This window comes from Antedon mediterranea, chromosome 5, assembly GCF_964355755.1.
Source record: "Antedon mediterranea chromosome 5, ecAntMedi1.1, whole genome shotgun sequence".
In the NCBI taxonomy this organism is placed as follows: domain Eukaryota; kingdom Metazoa; phylum Echinodermata; class Crinoidea; order Comatulida; family Antedonidae; genus Antedon; species Antedon mediterranea.
Window position 1 is genome coordinate 24411187 of NC_092674.1, and position 18147 is coordinate 24429333.

Genomic DNA, 18147 nt, shown 5'->3' on the forward strand with positions numbered 1-18147 from the left:
GAAAAATATTAATTTAAGTTTTTACAATATAATTTTACTGTAACATGAAATAACTAAAAATATTAAAAACGTTACTATTCGGAAGTTATAATAAACTCACATAGACCGAGGCCAAACAACATTTCATCAAAATGGCGTCCAAACGGAAGCAAGATGATAAACACCTCAAAATTCTACGGGAAATGGTGGCCAAGGAGCACAATAAAACATGTTTTGATTGTCATCAGAGGGGGCCAACATATGTAAATATGAAAATAGGATCGTTTGTTTGTACATCGTGTAGTGGAATCTTGTAAGTAACAAGTATTAAATCTTAGCCCAATCAGCGATGTGTCCGTACGATATTTCTAGACGGAATGTACGGATGAGTGGGGGTCACGACCACTCCCATCATTTCGCAACGCCTACTTCCATGTGGTTAATGTGTATTGCGTTTAGTTTACTCTTCGAAAAATAATAATATAACTAGGCATAGTGAAAATAAATGACGCTAATATTATGATGTGTTAGTGTTACACAATATTGACAATTAATTTACATCATACTTCATTTTCACACCTTTTTTCGTTCGTATGAAAGTGGTTGATTATTATATGTTTGACATAATAATCTACATACAACATCAATAGTTTATTTGTGTGCAGTATGTCTGTTGTGAATGTGTGATTGCAACTATTATATTGTATGCCTAGTGGTAGGCTAGGCTTTAGTGATTTGTTGTGTTGTGAAGTGGTTCCTCAATCAGAATTACTATATAACTAGGCCAAGGACAAGGCCTACAGTAGCCTATTACAATATTGTTATTTACAGTATATTATCAGTTACTGTATATCACATTCTCACTGAGTTTTATTTATTTAGGTATGATTAAAAAACAGATACTGTACTGGATAGTAAAATCACCATTCAACTGTACCTAATTCAGTCAATGAGCAATCAGTGATTGTGGAATGTACAATTATATTATTACCTATATCTAAATTAAATCGTTCTCAAGTTCACTGAACACAAAGTAAGATGCATAGAATAGATAGAGAATTCTTACTGACATGCTGCACCACATTACTCTAGTCTAGAGACTAGTTTATGTTGTCTATTCATCCAATTGTTTGAAAAAAAAAACCTTTTTTATCAGGATAGATTGACTTCAACATTATTCAATTTGAATTTAAAATGCTGACCAAATTTAATTAATCCTAATGAACATGGCCTACAGTTGTTAATGGCATACAGTAACTGCATTAGCTACATCACCACAAAATCAATAGCACAACAAAGCAGACTATCTACAGCAGGTTCAGTAAATACAAATTAAATTGTTTAAATAGCAAAGGGTGTAGTAAGATTAGTATCTTCCAGGCCTTGTCTTTTTAAAATGATAGGTGTGCTACACATTGCACTCCTCTTACTTTCAGGGATGCTGTAGGTGTGCTGTTTGTATTTTGCTGTGTAGAAATTTACAAAATTTAAGCGTGTTGTAAATCGCACTCCTCAAGGGCAGTTTAGGAGTGTGTTTAGGTGAGTGGTCGCACACGCTCACCTTAAAAGACAAGGCCTGATCTTCTGTATTTGGACAGGCTTATAGTGAAATTGTTTAATTATTACATTATAACTTATATATGTATATTACCAGCTAATTCCATTCTCAATTTTTGTTTTATGATGGTAGATTATCCAATAGGTCACACATCAGTGATTTTGTTCTGATTCAAATATTGACCAATAAAGTTATTCACCAGATAGGACACCATGTGACCCAATTTCGATCCAGAGAATCCCTCTAAGTTTTAATGTTTTCTACAGTACACTACAGTATATGGGATGATGCAGTCAGTTTGTTTAGTCACTGACTGTCACGACAAGTACTGTATGCAATATATACAGTAAAGTGATTATACACAATTTAGTACTGTTCTACTATACAGTAAACATGGTTTTATCAGCCAGTAGTGAGGCATTTAATACAGCAATTTGTAGATAAAGGACACTTTATAACAATTAGTTAAACAAATCATATATAAGTTTTATCAAGATGTACAGTGTGCCATGTTTGACAGTGTTTTCTCCTGAAGCAGGTTTTGCCAGTAAGATTTACCGGACTGAATTGGCTCCTCCAACTGGTATTAAGAATGGTTTTGGACCTATACATAAAATAAACACTTATCTAGTAGTAGTGGTAGGTTAGGCCTACCCATTAAAATGATAGACCAAGAGAAATCAAAGTCTAATTTGCCAGACTTGATTTCTTGTAAAATTGTTTGACTAATTTGACATTACTGTATACTGTACTGTACCTTTAATTAGTATCAATCAAAATAAACTTTACTTGGACAAATAATATTGATATTAAAATGTTTCTTTTGGTATTCATGAACAATGTACTGTATACATACATGCACATAAACAATTTATATTCAAGCGCCTTATCAAAAAAATGTTAAAGGCCAGGTGCGGGCAAAAAATTTCTATTGATCATATACATTCCAATAATTATCGATCTATAGTTTCCCCATGTTTCATAATTTTTGGGATTTTATTTGTGTTACAGGAGCTTTTTGAAAATTAGCACTTTCATATCAGTTCAGATAGTTCAAATTACACAGTAAAATCTCTATTCTTTTGTACACAAATTTTGAAAATAGAGAGACATTTTAAAAAGCTATGAAAAATAAACGGTGTTGTAAAAAATGTTATCAGATGACTAAATATAGGTAATATAACTTGAATTTTACATTTCTGGTATTTTTATTCAACTTCCGAATTTTATTTTCATGCTATAGCAAAAATTATCCACCGTATATCCACCATCTTTTTTCACCTTCTAGGGAGTCACCAGACATGTTATTACATTATGTTAACTACCTAACTACTAAAAAAAAGTCTTCCTGGTTTTTTTGGCAGAATTTTGCCAAATTCTGTATTTGACCATATTAGGGGAAATTCATGGTTTTTCATCTTGATTTCTGTTACAAATATTTAATTTATGTACAATTAACCAGATATTATATTTAAAATTCATGCCTGTACCTGAGCTTTAAAGCGCATTACATATTCAACTATGTTGTACTGTATTTGTAACTAAATGGCACATTTGTTTACAAAAATCTTAAAAAAGGATCATGGTGCCAAAAAGTTTGCCAGTGGTAAAATCATTAAAAGTATTGCTTAATAATAATAATTCTTTTCTACTTTTACTTAATATGTTTTCAAGAGTGTGACCCCTGGGTTGAATGAAATCAAGCAGAGTGGAAAGCCTTACTGTAGAATAGGTTGAATTGCAAAATAGAAACAGCACACACTGTACATTCAAGCATTAGTGTATAGTATATTTTTTAAGGGAACCATTCATTTCTGTTATGTAAATAGAAAGTTTTAAACATGTTTCATTGAGTAGACTGTTTAGTGTCAGTGTTTTATCATGGATGAAATGCTCCATGGTTTAATGTAGTTTGATAAATTTGATTTGTTTTCTTTTTCAGACGAGGAATTAATCCGCCACATCGTGTTAAATCAATATCAATGGCAAGTTATACACCAGAAGAAATTGAATTTCTACAAAATCATGGAAATGAGGTAAACTCTACTGTATGATTATAACTTTTGTAAGCTAGACAGAATAAAAAAAAAAGTGAGTGAGTAGGGGGTTACTAGTACATCATAGCAACTGATCATACAGTAACTGGGCCCTCTGGGAGACCAGTCTGGAAAGGTCGGCAAGTATAATAAAAAAATTTCAATTCAATTGAATTGTAATACTGATGTGCATTTTTAACTTAATTTGGAATATTAATGTATAAAAATTGAGGCCCATTATTTTTCATAATTACCATTGCACTCAAACAAAAAATATGCCTTCATATTTTATGATACCACTCGAGTCAATACTTGTATTGTAGGATTTTAATTGTAATACTGATGACTTTTGCATTTTTTTTTAATACTGTACCCCTAGTACCAGTCAGTTAACTAGCTCATGGTTAACATTGGAACTTTTAACAAATCACTCCAAAGTTAATTAATTACTAATTATTACTATTATTGTTTTCCTCATACAGTACATCTCATCTCATAAAATAGCTCCTTTTCCTCTTATTAGTGATTTAATTAATTAAATACATTTCCTTTTATTAAACAGTACTGTATATTTGATGTCATTCTTTGGTGTTTCTTAAAGTTGTCTCTTAAAATTTGTTCTTTCTTTCATACTGTACCACAACAATTTCAAACATTCTCCATGAAATGATTTTAAAAACCGGTATTTGACAATTGAGACCAAAATCAATTGAAGATTTTAGAAAAGCATATTTTTAATATATATGCTGGGAAGAAAATACTGTACTACTCAAAATGTTGTATTTAAATCCGTATTCTTCTGCTCAGCAGAAACAGGCCCTTTCTTCACCATGCAAAATATTAATTTATTGTTTGAACAACTTAATATTTTATATTCATTCATTATATAGTTTTATAACACACCTGACTGTATTCTTGTAATTTGGAATTAGCCCTACAGTATCTAATGAAAAAGCGATATCTTAATTAATGGTGACAATGAATGGTTCTAATGCACGTTCACCTTTCAAGTTTCTATAAACATTTTGAGAATATTTGCCATGTGACTTTGTTTACTGATTGCGTTTGGAAATCAACTTGTTGTCTGCAACTAATCTACCCTGCGTCTAAAGTTGGAGCATTGCCATTTTTAAGAGCCTAGCTTCCCGGCCTAGCATTCGTCAAGATTTACGATGGATAAGTTGATTAAAAGTATGTGATAAAACAAATAATTAATGTTTTGTATTCCACCTCGTTGAATAGAGCAGTCAATTTTTCAACTCATATAAACATTCAATATTTTGTATATTATTTCCTCTTTGGTGTATCCAGGTATGTCGTCAAATATGGTTAGGTTTGTACGACTCAAAGTCAAGAGCTGAACCGGAATCAAAAGAGGAACAGAAAGTCAAGGACTTTATGGCTCAGAAATATGAACGTAAACGCTGGTACGTGGAGCCTAGTCAAGCAGCAGCTGTAGCGAGTCAAAAGGAACGAGAACGCAAGCAGAAAGAAGCGGTGGCAAAGACTAATAGTTTTCCAGAACCAAAGCCGTTGAAATCTCTTATCTCGGAACCACCAAAGCTGGTAGTTGGCAGACAGAATAAGGTACTGTATTTAAATAGAGGGATCATCTATTAAGAATATAAGTTTGTGTCAAGCTCTGTCTACACTATCATAACTATTATAGTGTGACAGAAAAAGGTAGTGATATCCCAAATAAGGTAGTGATATGCCCAGATAAGGTAGTGATATGTCCAAACAAGGTAGTGATATGTCATCTATCTTGTCCATATTTCATAGCCACACCACATTTTTTTGTCAAACTAGTTTGATATCGTAGACAGAATTTCATATATACTGTAGATCATCTTGTTTGTATGTTGTATATGTGTTTTGCTTGTTACTGTACTGTACCTTCCAATCAGGGTACCAATTCTGCTACAGTGGTGCCTCTATGTGTTCTCGACAAAATCAAATCCACTCTGACAATATGATGAGATGTAACAAAAATATTTAATTGTCTTCATGAACATACATTTGATGTTTTATGGCTGCTGAATATGCTATATTTATTAATAACTATAGTCAAGTAATGAATTCTCCTTTAATGGGATAAGTGTCAATTTGCACGCATTGGGTAATATGTTATTATGCACTTTGTTACCAAATAAATTCATAAATGAAAACAGTTTACAGAAGCCCCTATATAACTGGAGTGACACAAAATTCTCTTTAAAATGGTTCAGTTTTAAATTTAAATTCTTTATTGCTTGCTTAAAAGTTAAAATATGGGGCCTTTACTGTACTACTACCACTGGATAGATCATGCTTTATTTACTGTACTATGTACAGTACAAAAAAAAACAATTATCACAATTTCTACTAATTGTTATATTTTTCATGGCTGCTGTAAGTCTATTGTCTAGTGTTTCCCTGAGGTGGTGGGTATCTAGTTTCATCAGAATATCTTTGTTCTCTCCTCTTACTAGATCCACAAGACTATAGAGAATTTTCCATAATTGACTCTTTGTACATTTCTCACTTGTTTTTCAAGCTCAAAGCCAGTTTAGAGTATTTATTAAAACAGTGTTGTGAAGTTGTCATATTGATTCTAAACTGAATATGATACTTCCCCTACATTTGATATTGTGTTTTTAATCAACTAATGTCTCCATGTGTTAATGATGTGTTACAATAGTTTATTCTACCTATTGACTATAATAATTACTATACTACGTCGAGTAGCGTTGCATTTATTATGCAAACAGCTTGAGTTTGTACGCATTACGTCATTCACAGAGTTTAGTGTTTATTTGTGTGAGATTTCATTGAAAATATCCTTAATTTTGGACTATCTCAAGTACTGTAATTATGATAATTATAATAGAAATTTAAGAAAAAGCAGCCTATAAAATCAATGACAAAGACCGGAAATGTTCATGATGTTTTCTGTTAACATTGATTTTTATGACACTAGATCTTTACTAGGAATGTATAAATGATAATTTATTAACACCAGGAAAATAGTAATAACTGAATAACTGTAACCAGATAAATTAAAACGATTGTATTCCAAGTATAAGAGACACAAAAAATAAGAATGGGTGGCGGAGCAGTTATGACAGTAATATTGGCAAGAATTTGCTCCATGGTTCTTGTTGTAGAACGAGTCTTCTCGGTTAAGGACTATATAAGCCGTAGGTCCAGTGTACACATCTGGCTCATGTGCACTATCTTTCGAGACGAGTAAGGGTTACCCTGGTGTACTAGTTCACACTCAGCCACTATCACACTCATCATAAACACGGTCTTTGACTGAAGAGGTTATCCAGTTTTAAAAATGATATTAATGATCTACTGAATTTGATAATTTTCAAGTAGATTGTTGAATATCCCATCGTTTTATTTAATAAATAAAGAAATACAAAGAATATATATTTGCCATAGCTTCACCAAGTTCTTGAGATTTCGTGAATGATAGTTATGTTGGATTTGTTGCAAAATTGTGATTGATGATAGAAATGACCAAAAACAGACATACATAATGCCTACATTGAAAACTGAGCTAGTAAGAAGTTATTACAAATAATATTTTATGATGTACACCTTTCTGTATGTATGCATTACACCGTTTAATTGTCATTTAAACTTTACATTGCTGGTAAAAACTAAATAAATATTTTTTTTTTTCCTTTTATAGTCATCACCAAATAGAAAACCGTTAGCTAGTATAGCATCACTACCAACGCCGACTCAAACCCAGGCATCGGTAGAAGTGAAACCATCGACAGATCTGCTGGCAGACCTCGGAGGTGATCCCTTTGGTGGAGCTCCTGCAGGTGAGGTTATTTAAATAGAAATTAACATACATCCTCAGGTGACATTTTCATTTAAAGTCCCATTCTCTACGTTGTTTAGATCTACTGTAATTTAAGGTCACAATCTACATTGTAATGTAAAAATAAATACTATATGGTCCTATTGAGATAACTTTTTTTGTCTTTAATGGTTAAAAATGTGGCAAATAAGGCGATTCTAATAATTTTAGCGGCCCGCTATAAATCCCAACATGCATTGCGCGCAGATTGATATTTTTGTTTTTCTTCTGTAATTCACCCACTTTTCGAGTGAGGCCATAACAAAAGGGAGACTCCTAACTTTTCAGCAAAAATACTGGGTTTCTCCAAATTTGTATCAACGGAGTCTGGCAAAAACAGAAAGATAATTAATGCAGCAACTATACAACGTCAGGCTAGGCCTAAACATCACAAATTGTAGGGAATGGGTCTTTTACAATTGTGTTTAGCCAATTGCTGATTAATCTGAATTTGGAGGGGAAATAGGTTTGAATTGCATTAATACACCATTTGATAAATGCGTAACAATAAGGTGGAATTGTTTCGCATTTGGCATGCTGCTACGGCAACATTGACACATGGATCCTGCTAATTAGTTACATTCAATTGTGGTGAACGGTGCATATCCAAGTTATTATATCGTACATTATAACCAAATGCATATAGTAGTCAATGCATCTCGTAAGTACTGTACCGTCCCTCTCAAACCATATTCTATCATGCAGTGTCGAGTGTTGTTTATTTTTGTCAACCAAATAGCCATGTATAAAATCCAATAAAAATGTTAACTTAAACGTTTATTACTAGAATTGCCATATGTTGCTATTGTATATAAAGTAAATCTACCAGCTGTGGTGTTGTCATCAGCCATAATATAGGCTCATTCAGGAAGTATAAACTATTACTGTGCAATAGCAAACACTGGGCCTAGGGATGTTTCACAGTAAAAAGGAAATGGGCTGGTGTAATGTAATGTTATACTGTAAGGCTCTGTCTACACTATCAAACTAGTTTGACAACAAAAGAGTGAGTGCCCAAATATGGTAGTGATAATGCTTTAAATATGGTAGTGATAATGCTTTAAATATGGTAGTGATAATGCTTTAAATATGGTAGTGATAATGCTTTAAATATGGTAGTGATAATGCTTTAAATATGGTAGTGATAATGCTTTAAATATGGTAGTGATGACATTGTGTCTATATATGGGCACATTACATTTCTTGATCACATAAAGTTTGATAGTGTATTAAGACAGAGCCTAATATATTTAATACACATTACTGATTGTATGTCAAACAACATTTATTTTCATTTAGGTAACATTATTTGTGACAGTAAGTAAATTATGTGAAATAAAAAATAGACTATAGGAAATGTTATGCATAATTTTTTTTTTTGGAAATTGTATAAGATGAATAAATCAAAACGTTGCTACTGTATTAAAATATTTCTGTAGGAGAAGTTTAAGTATGTTCCTCAATCTCAAGGTACAAAATACATACAACCAAAAAATCTATAATAATTTTTTTTTTCTGTGAATTGTAAACTCGTCAAGTAAAAATGTTTGTGTTTTTTTAGCTGGTGGGAATGCTGGAGGATTTGCTGATTTTGGTTCAGCTTTCGGTGGAGCGCAACAACCATTTGGTGGTGGAGCACAACAGCCTTTTGGTGGTGGAGCGCAACAACCATTTGGTGGTGGAGCGCAACAACCATTTGGTGGTGGAGCGCAACAACCATTTGGTGGTGGAGCGCAACAACCATTTGGTGGCGGAGCACAACAGCCATTTGGTGCACCTACAAATCAACAAACAAGTGCTGGTTTCGGTCAACCTGTTCAACAAAATGCTGCGATTGCAGGTAACTTTTTCGTTTAGACTTTATTGGTTAAAATGGATCTGAAATGGACTTTAGATTTTCAAGAAATTCACACATGTTATTTAAATGTATCAAATTAACACAAGCCCATACAAATAAAAACAAAATGTATAGTATTTTGGAAAAAAACCGAAATTTTAAGATACCTTGGTAAATTAGCGAAAATTACTCATATTCTATTTCGAAGGCCGTCGGGGGCATCTATATTCACGACGTCACATATACACTCGACGATATTAAGAGCGTGTATGCCGCCCTATAGACGTCCGTGAATGATCGACGGCCTGGAAAGATACGCGAAGTTTTGACACTAATACTAATTTATTCAATATATAATGTTGTTGAAATATAGTGCCCTAAAATGTACTTTGTTCTAAAACCTGAATTTAGAGCCCCAGCGCGCGGAGTCAATCCACCACCCACCCATGCGAGGCTCCGTTTCATGTTCATCCAAAGCGATATCAACAACTTGCTGCTCATTGTCAAGCCAAAGTAAAATATGAATCAAATTCGTTTTTGAACTGCCTGATTCGTGACAAATAAATTATCATCTCATATTACTAATTTAATTCTAAACTAAAAACTAAAGAAACTAACACATTTTAGCAGTATAAATTACGAACGATACAAAATACATGAACGGAAAATATGGATACGGATCATTGCACACAGCGCTGTATCCCAGACAACGTTGCCAGGCTAACGTCGGTATTGCCAGAAAAAAAGGTTGATTTGGAGATTTTAGAACGTCATTTACTCGATGAATAACCGTTTATACGGTAATAATTTTATCTAAAAAAAATCTAAATACGTTTCTGCAAAAGCACAAGCATTTTTTAGAAAATACTCTATAGATTTCAAGAGTTATAGCCAAAAAACTGCAAATTGTCCATTGGAGGGATAGGAATATATTCGCAAAGTGACGTCACCCGCGAATTTTTTTGATTTTCAAATGGGGCTTTCCCCAAAATGGCGAATTTATATTTTGTAACAATATACATTCTAGCAACACCTAATAGCCCCCAAAACATCATTCTAAAATTTAAAAAAAGAAAATCTATTTCAGGTCCATTTTAATTGAACATATTACTTATCTACTGGGTCATACTGTGCTAATTTAATTCTGTTTAGTCTATTTTGAAATATTACTATAGATTTTCTTTGTCTTGACTGCAACTGCTTTTTAAAATTTGTTTTCTCTTTATTCTTTCTCTATAGTTATACTGATAATATCAATTTGTTAACGATGTGTCACTCATATGTACTATTTACATACAAATGGTATTTGTGATATGAGTGCACATAATGACTTTTCGACTCAATAGCTGTATCATACTGCTGTTGAGTCAAAATGTAATTCCGATGGAACGATATATATGCGAATACTCATACCTTTGGGCATGTCCACTTTAAGGCATGATAGGTTGATTAGTCCATTATTATAGAGGGATATTGAATGCAATTTTTTTTTCATGTCATAGCTCTCCCTTAGGAGAGTATAGGTTATTGTCGGTTTATCTAGGTAAGCGCCACAGTTGCTTTGTGTAACTCGATTGAAGTGTGTAAACTAATGTTTAAACATGCGTTGTTTTTCTAGCTTTCATGCAGCAAAGCCAAGGCGTGACCAACAACCAAGGTGGTTTTGCGTCATTCCCACCCACATCATCCGCACAATCAAATGTCAACCAGACCAATCAGAATCTACAAAACCTTAACATATCACAACCTGCAGGAGACAAGTATGCAGCATTATCAAATTTACTAGATTCAAATCAGCCTGCAGAACCCAACATCAATTGGGGAGGCGGTGGCGCCACCTCATCGAGTGGATCGATCGACTGGGGCATAACTGGTAGTTCATCTAGTAGTACTTCATTAGGTTCTTCAAAAGGCAGTCAACCAACTATGGTTGGCTTGCCAGGTCCACAGGCGTCAAAGTTTGGTGGCGCTGCACAAGGAAACAATTTTAATACTGCTTTTGGGACGCCACCATCATCAAACGCTTTTGGTGCTCAGGGTTCAGCGTCATTTGGGAATCAAGGCGTGAACGCTTTCGCAGGACAACAGCCTAATGCATTCGCGGCGCAACAGACTAATGCATTCGGTATGCCATCTGGGAACACATTTGGAGCACCACCAACGTCAAATGCATTTGGAGCGCCACCAACGTCAAATACATTTGGAGCACCACCAACGTCAAATGCGTTTGGAGTATCACAAGCTAACAACGCTTTTAGTACTGCACAGATGTCAAATTTTGGAGCTACACCCGCAAACAATGCGTTTGGTGGAGCGCCAAATAATAACCAGTTTGGAGTACAAAAACCAAACGCATTTGGACAAACAGCTGGTGAGTTTGAACTCAATAGTTTTCATTTATTTCCTGTTCTTGTTGATTGTTGAATAGTAAAAAAATATTTTTATTGTCAAATTTTATATGACAATAATAGTAATAATGGCCGAAATATTTAAATAGCGCATCCTCTGTCAGTCTCTGTATTTCACTCAATTCTAGGTTGCTTGACTTAATGACTTTTTTTGTCAGTTTTTAATAATAACTTTCTTGTCTTTATTATATATTTTATCAGTAAATAATCCATTTGCCGGTGTCGGAGGGCCAACACAGACAACTGCAAGTAACCCATTTTTAGGAGTGGCGCCTGGTACTCAAATGTCACAATCAAATGGCATGTATGGTGCTGGCGGGGCCGGTGCAGCTCCTGGAGCACAACAAGGCTTTGGACAATTTGGGCAACCTGCTCAGTTTGGTATGCCCGCACAAGTAAACGGTTCATTTGGCCAGGTGCCGCAACAGAACCCACATACAATGAGTTTTGGTACGGCTGGCATGACAGCAATGGCTGCCAACCAATTTGGTAAACCAGCACAGGCTACAGGGTTCGGTCAGCAGCAGGCGTTTGGCGCTCCACAAGGAAGTGGTGTAGCAGCCGGAGCAGGATTTCCATCTTGGAACAACAATTCACAAAACACAGCAGCAGCAAGTAATCCATTCATGGTAAGTTGTACTGTTCTTCATGTACCATAGAACCTACCTACCAGCCAAATAGTTCGATCCTCAGCAATTGTTTTAGTAATTGATCAGAGAATCATGTCAAAATTAATATACTAATGCAGTTACTACAGTAACAACATTTTTCAAGATTTACTGTCAATGTAGCAATTTCCAAGACATCACTGTAGTATTGTTTGTTAATTATCAAAACAACAAAGCTTGAAATAATCGCTTGTTAAATAATAAACAAAACATAGTTACTGCAATAGATTAAATTTGTGTTTAAATTAAATTTACTAAATTACTAAAAACTATTTTCAGTTCATCTGAACCACAGAAAAGGCTCTACAATTGCAGGCAGGTATTTTTGAATTTATATTTATGCATTTTGAATTAACTAACTAATTACATTTTCTCTTTATTTTTCATTTTTAGGGTGGTGCTTTTATGGCACAATCTGCTGCCCCAAAGCCTCAAGGAAGTTCAAATAATCCATTCCTGTAGCCAGTTATTGATCGCAGGTAGAAAAGAACCATAACAAGTAAAGCACAGAATATAATTTGCCAATATATTCTGACAGAATACTACTGTGTACTCCTATAAATAGGGCATTGACAAAATGATGGGGTCTACTATCCAGAAACTTGAGGATTCCCACTGACCATTCACAACACACTATCGTATCATTATTAAAACATTATGAGTGTTCACCGAATGACTTTTATACTCAACAGCTGCGTAGCATGGTTCATCATGAAAATTAGAAAGGGGGCTACTGTATGATACCCTAATCCCTGATCATTGGAAGTTTCAAATGAAATAAAACTTTCTTATTTTTTTTTTTAGTATGGGATTGTCAGAGTACAGTAGAACCTTTGGGACACCCATATTAAGGGGACACCCTATTCAGGGGACACCCTATTCAGGGGACACTTATTAAAGGGACAATTTCCTGTGAATTGAAAAAGAGATTATATATGCTTTAACACTATGACCAACTCTTTTTCAGGGAACACCCCTATCTTAGGGACATTTTGTTGGGTCAAGGTTGTCCCCTTAATAGAGGTTCTACTGTATTGCAATCTCAATCCTCAAAAGATTCATAATTTTCAGAAACTTGAGTGTGCCATGAATAGCGGTGCCATCAGAGTTGATACACCCATGGTGTTATACTTAATGATGCAAGGTCGTATAATTTTTCACCCACGAATTTGGGATCTGCGACAATGTATTTTTCCGATAAATACTATTTTAATTATTGTAACTAATAACCTACCTATAGTAAAATAAATCAAGTGCAAATATTTTAAACTTTCATTAAATGAAAAGCAAATATCCATTATAAAGCAGTTTTCAATAATTATACCCAGTATAAAAATTTTTTACTTAGAAAAGAAAAATCTGACAGCAAAATTGACAACATCCTCATCTTTAATTATAAAATATTTTATAATAAAATTTATATCAAAAACACATGGCCCAACGTATACAGTATTTTAAATACATACCACAACCAAACGGTTTTATAACATTTTTTAAGTCAAATCCAGAAGGTGTAATAACTGTTTTTGAAATAGCGTGTGTAAAAGGAGATGCCCGTTCTTTTCCAACTTTGCCAAGTCTGAAAAAACATCACAGTATGTGATTGATGTTTGTTTGTAAATAATTTATATAATGCACTCTAAAATATGTATTAAATCTAGTTCCAGTTTATTGTATAAAATGTTTAATGGTATAAAACATGGATGAAAATACTAAACTTATGTACAGACAATATTAACAGAAGACAAATTTGTTTCAGCACAACAAAAAACTGTATTACACAAAAAAACAATAATATTTAAATTAGGGAAAATTTAAAGTAAAACGGTGGATTGGTTAAACTATCAAATGTGAATATGTTTTACAATATAGTCCCTACAAAAATTTGAACAGTAATTAAATTGCTGGTTAATAGAAGAATCAACTTGGAAAAATAAAATATGATAGTATATTAATCAAAAAATAATTCAAATTCCAATAGAAAGTGTTAAAATCATAGAAAACCAACAGTTGGTATTTGTCTATTTTGATGCCCAAACACTAATCTAATCTCAAGATTTTTTGGATACTTAAAAAATTTAATTGTCAAGAATATTATATTTTCACTGCTAGTTATAATTATATAATCAGTGGAACACCTATTAAGGGGACACCATCTGAATCCAAGTGTCCCCTAAATAGTGGTGTCTCAAAGCAGTTCTACTATACCTGCAATACCAAGTTGATTTAGATTTGTTTGTGACCAAATAATGTTTATATTATATTATTGATATTATTATTATTACGTTCTTTTAGAATTTATCAGAAAGTTATATATTACATATAAAATCAATTTTATTTCGTATATGTTTAATTTTTTTGTTAAGAAATGAAATTATTGAAATATTTAGAAATTAAGTGTAAAAAGTTATTCCAAAAAGTTAACTGAAATTTAAAATTTCTGTTGATTTATTTATAAACTGTGGGTATTCTTAAACTTGTATTCAGTCTATAAGAATCCCAAATTTCTGATAAAAGATTGCATATATATTTAAATTTCGAAAAGTCACTGAAATTCTCTGAAAATCATTACTGAATATTAAGCCTGTTTTCCACTAGATGAATTTATTCGCTATAAACACGGATTTGATTTTTTAGTTGCATAGAAAGAAATGGATATATGAATACGCTTCAAGTGCATAACCCAACGTTTTGAGTTAGCATGATAAATTCACCTAGTGGAAAATGATCTTTAAACAGAAACAAAAGTTTCTCCGTTGTGAGAAAATTGTGAATAGTTTTCATAGTACGGTATTTAGTTGATAATTAATCGGTGTACTGTTTTTGAAACTTGCTTTTAGGAGTACAGTAGAATCCCTCCTTCGGGATCGTCAAAGTGTTCCCAAAAAAGGGATTCTCAGGCCTTGTCTTTTAAAGCGAGCGAGTGCGATCACTCACCTAACACACTCCTAAACTGCCCTTGAGGAGTGCGATTTACAACGTGCTTAAATTTGGCAAACTTCTACGCACCAAAATACAAACAGCACACCTACAGCACCCCTGAATGTATTGAGAAGTGCAATTTGTAGCACACCTATAATTTTCAAAAGACAAGGCCTGGGTTCTAGTGTATTGTTTTCACCACCAGGATCTGAGTATACTCACAAACTCCTAACTCACTCAGTGTTAGGATAGCTTCTATGATTGACCACACTAGTTGGTTTGTAAGGATTCTCAGATTTCCGATTCATTGATGCGAATACAACACTTCATCATTCCACTGAAGCTGCATTCACATTGAGCACAGATTTTAATGCAATGGTAGGATATAACATTGGTGTAATGTAGCCCAAAGTTTTCTTCAAAGGCTAAAAGTGCTGAAATATGTGGCCTCAATGTGAACGTACAGTAGGTTACAACACAGATTAAATTACAAAATGTATTCAACATAGTTTACAAGATTGTATAGAAAAATGCGATGTGCAAAAATACCCAAACAAATCAAATTTAAAGACATACTATGGGGGACTGTGAAAAGTATTTTTTATATGTAAATAAATAATTGGTAATGTATATGTTTCTTTTGAAGTTAGCACTTTAGGTATAATGATCAATGAATTTATGTGTGTACAACTTAATTCCAGTATTTCAGGTAGATAAGAATTATTATTAGTACATTGTGTAATATATAAAAATTGATCAACTTCAACTGTATTTTGACTGAGGGATGATTTATGTTAGAAATTTGGTTCAGGTGGCAAAATAGCTACGGTTCAGTGTTGGTGTTTTGGGTTATTCAGTTTGAAAGAGAACAGCACTTTCCCCTTGGCTTTTGTCTTGCCTTGTATACAGTGTTGTAACGGCTATGAAGCGCTCACTGGCTAAACCCAGGCCCCGGAGCTTGACGAGGGCCGCTGAGCAGTGCCCAGAGGAAAAAAGACCTTAAAATATGTCGAAAAAGGCTAAAAACGCCCGAGGCCTCCAATGTTGGAGGGCCACTTACGGTTCCTAAACCAGGGGCCTCAGGCCTCTGCGTTACACCACTGCTTGTATAAAGGAATCATGTCAAAATATTCTACTGCAGTAATTGCAATAAAAGTATGATTTTAGTTTGTGTGAAAGATGTATGTATGATTATTAAAAAAAAAAAATTCCTAAACTTAGAAATATAGTTACTGCAGTAGCTGGAGTAGAATAATTTTGAGATGATCACTACAGTAACTGGTATACATATAAGCCTTTTTGTCAATGGTATAACTGTAAACACATTGCTCTTCATATGTAGAAAAATGTGTATGAGGAATGATGTCATATAATAATGACATCATAGAATAATGACGTCATAGAATAATGATGTCATTTTTCGTGTCGATTTTCAGAATCTATATAAATGTCCATATTGTAAATTCTGGGTATTTCACGATTTCTGTTTTTGTTTTTTGTTATTTCACAATAATTATGATTAATAATACGGTGCTTGTAATCAAATATACTGCAACAATTATTATTATTTTTTACTTTTAAGAATTATCTTGAAACAATATGATTGATTACGTTTATTTATTGCGTACATCCTTATCACTTACTGCCATATAAGGTCATATGATAAGAAAACTGGGTAGAGCTTTTTGGGAGAGTTTATACTATTGTTGTATTGCTATCGACCTAAAGCCTCATTCACACTGGGCTGCTTGTACGGAAAGGGCTTTGTTATGTAACCAACGACTAGTTTGCACCAAGAAAAGTCCTTTAAGTTACGAAACTAAAGCTATGTTCGCACTGAGCTGCTTTTTAGTACAAATAAGGTCTAGTAATGAGAATAAGAAAAAAAAAATTTGCGTTGTAGGTCTGCTTGTAAATCACTGTCCAATTTGATAACATACACCTTATTTTTGCCATAACATTTAATTTGAAACAAAGAAAAATGAATTTATGTGCTTGCCATATTATACAATAATTATATTCTATTTCTAAAGCTTGATTCCCACTAGGACAAAATGCAAGGACGTAAATGCAAGCGTGTTGACCAATGTCAAGCAACATTTCGAATATTCATCACTTGTGATTGGTCAACTAACTTACATTGCATTACGTCCTAGTGTTGCGTCTTGATTGGGAACCAAGCATTAATAAGATGGCAGGGCTTTTGATTCTGTTGTACAAACTCTGAATTATTACACTACAGTGGGTGAAGAACTCAGCATCATTTGTATTTGTATTATAAACATGTATTGAAATGCACATGGATAATTTTTACAAAACAATGTGAGCATATTATGGTGTTAAAAAAATAAAAGGGTCGACATTTTTCTATATAAATTTTTACTGTATTATCCGATAATAATGCCATATGCGCATATGATCTTATCAACACCCTCTTATAGAGCCCTAGTAGTCATTTATATCAACTAATTTAAAAGTGGCAAAATTTTGCCATATATATACTATACTTTACTATAGTCAAAATATTGAATGTTTAAAATATATATTGAGGTAACATTATGTGATTCTGCGCATGCCATTTTTTCAAAAAATAAAAGGATCAACATGTTTCTATTTTTCGAAGATTTTCCTGTACTATAGTACAGGTATTATTTTGAAAAATGTGTAGGCCACATTATTATTATTATGTGATTCTGAACATGCCATTTAAAAATAAATTAAAACGATCACAATTTGGAAATTGTTCCAAAATTTCTTTTTCCCCGGTGGCTCATGACATAAAATATAAAAATGAAAAAGAGATCCTTTATATATTTAATTGGTGTACTTTTTCTTAAAGACAAGAGTTAGATTATGAACGTTTTTACATATATATATATA

At 33.3% G+C, this 18147-nt stretch overlaps 1 protein-coding gene across 1 annotated transcript; it reads left to right on the plus strand.

Annotated features, from left to right (window-relative positions):
- Positions 1 to 131: 131 nt before the first annotated feature.
- Positions 132 to 17833, plus strand: LOC140050000 (uncharacterized). The gene is made up of 8 exons (XM_072094983.1): positions 132 to 292; positions 3480 to 3573; positions 4885 to 5160; positions 7256 to 7394; positions 8994 to 9272; positions 10888 to 11640; positions 11879 to 12306; positions 12739 to 17833. Exons 1-8 carry the CDS (start codon positions 132 to 134, stop codon positions 12805 to 12807), a joined length of 2199 nt encoding a protein of 732 aa, XP_071951084.1. The 3' UTR covers positions 12808 to 17833.
- The last annotated feature ends 314 nt before the right edge of the window (positions 17834 to 18147 follow it).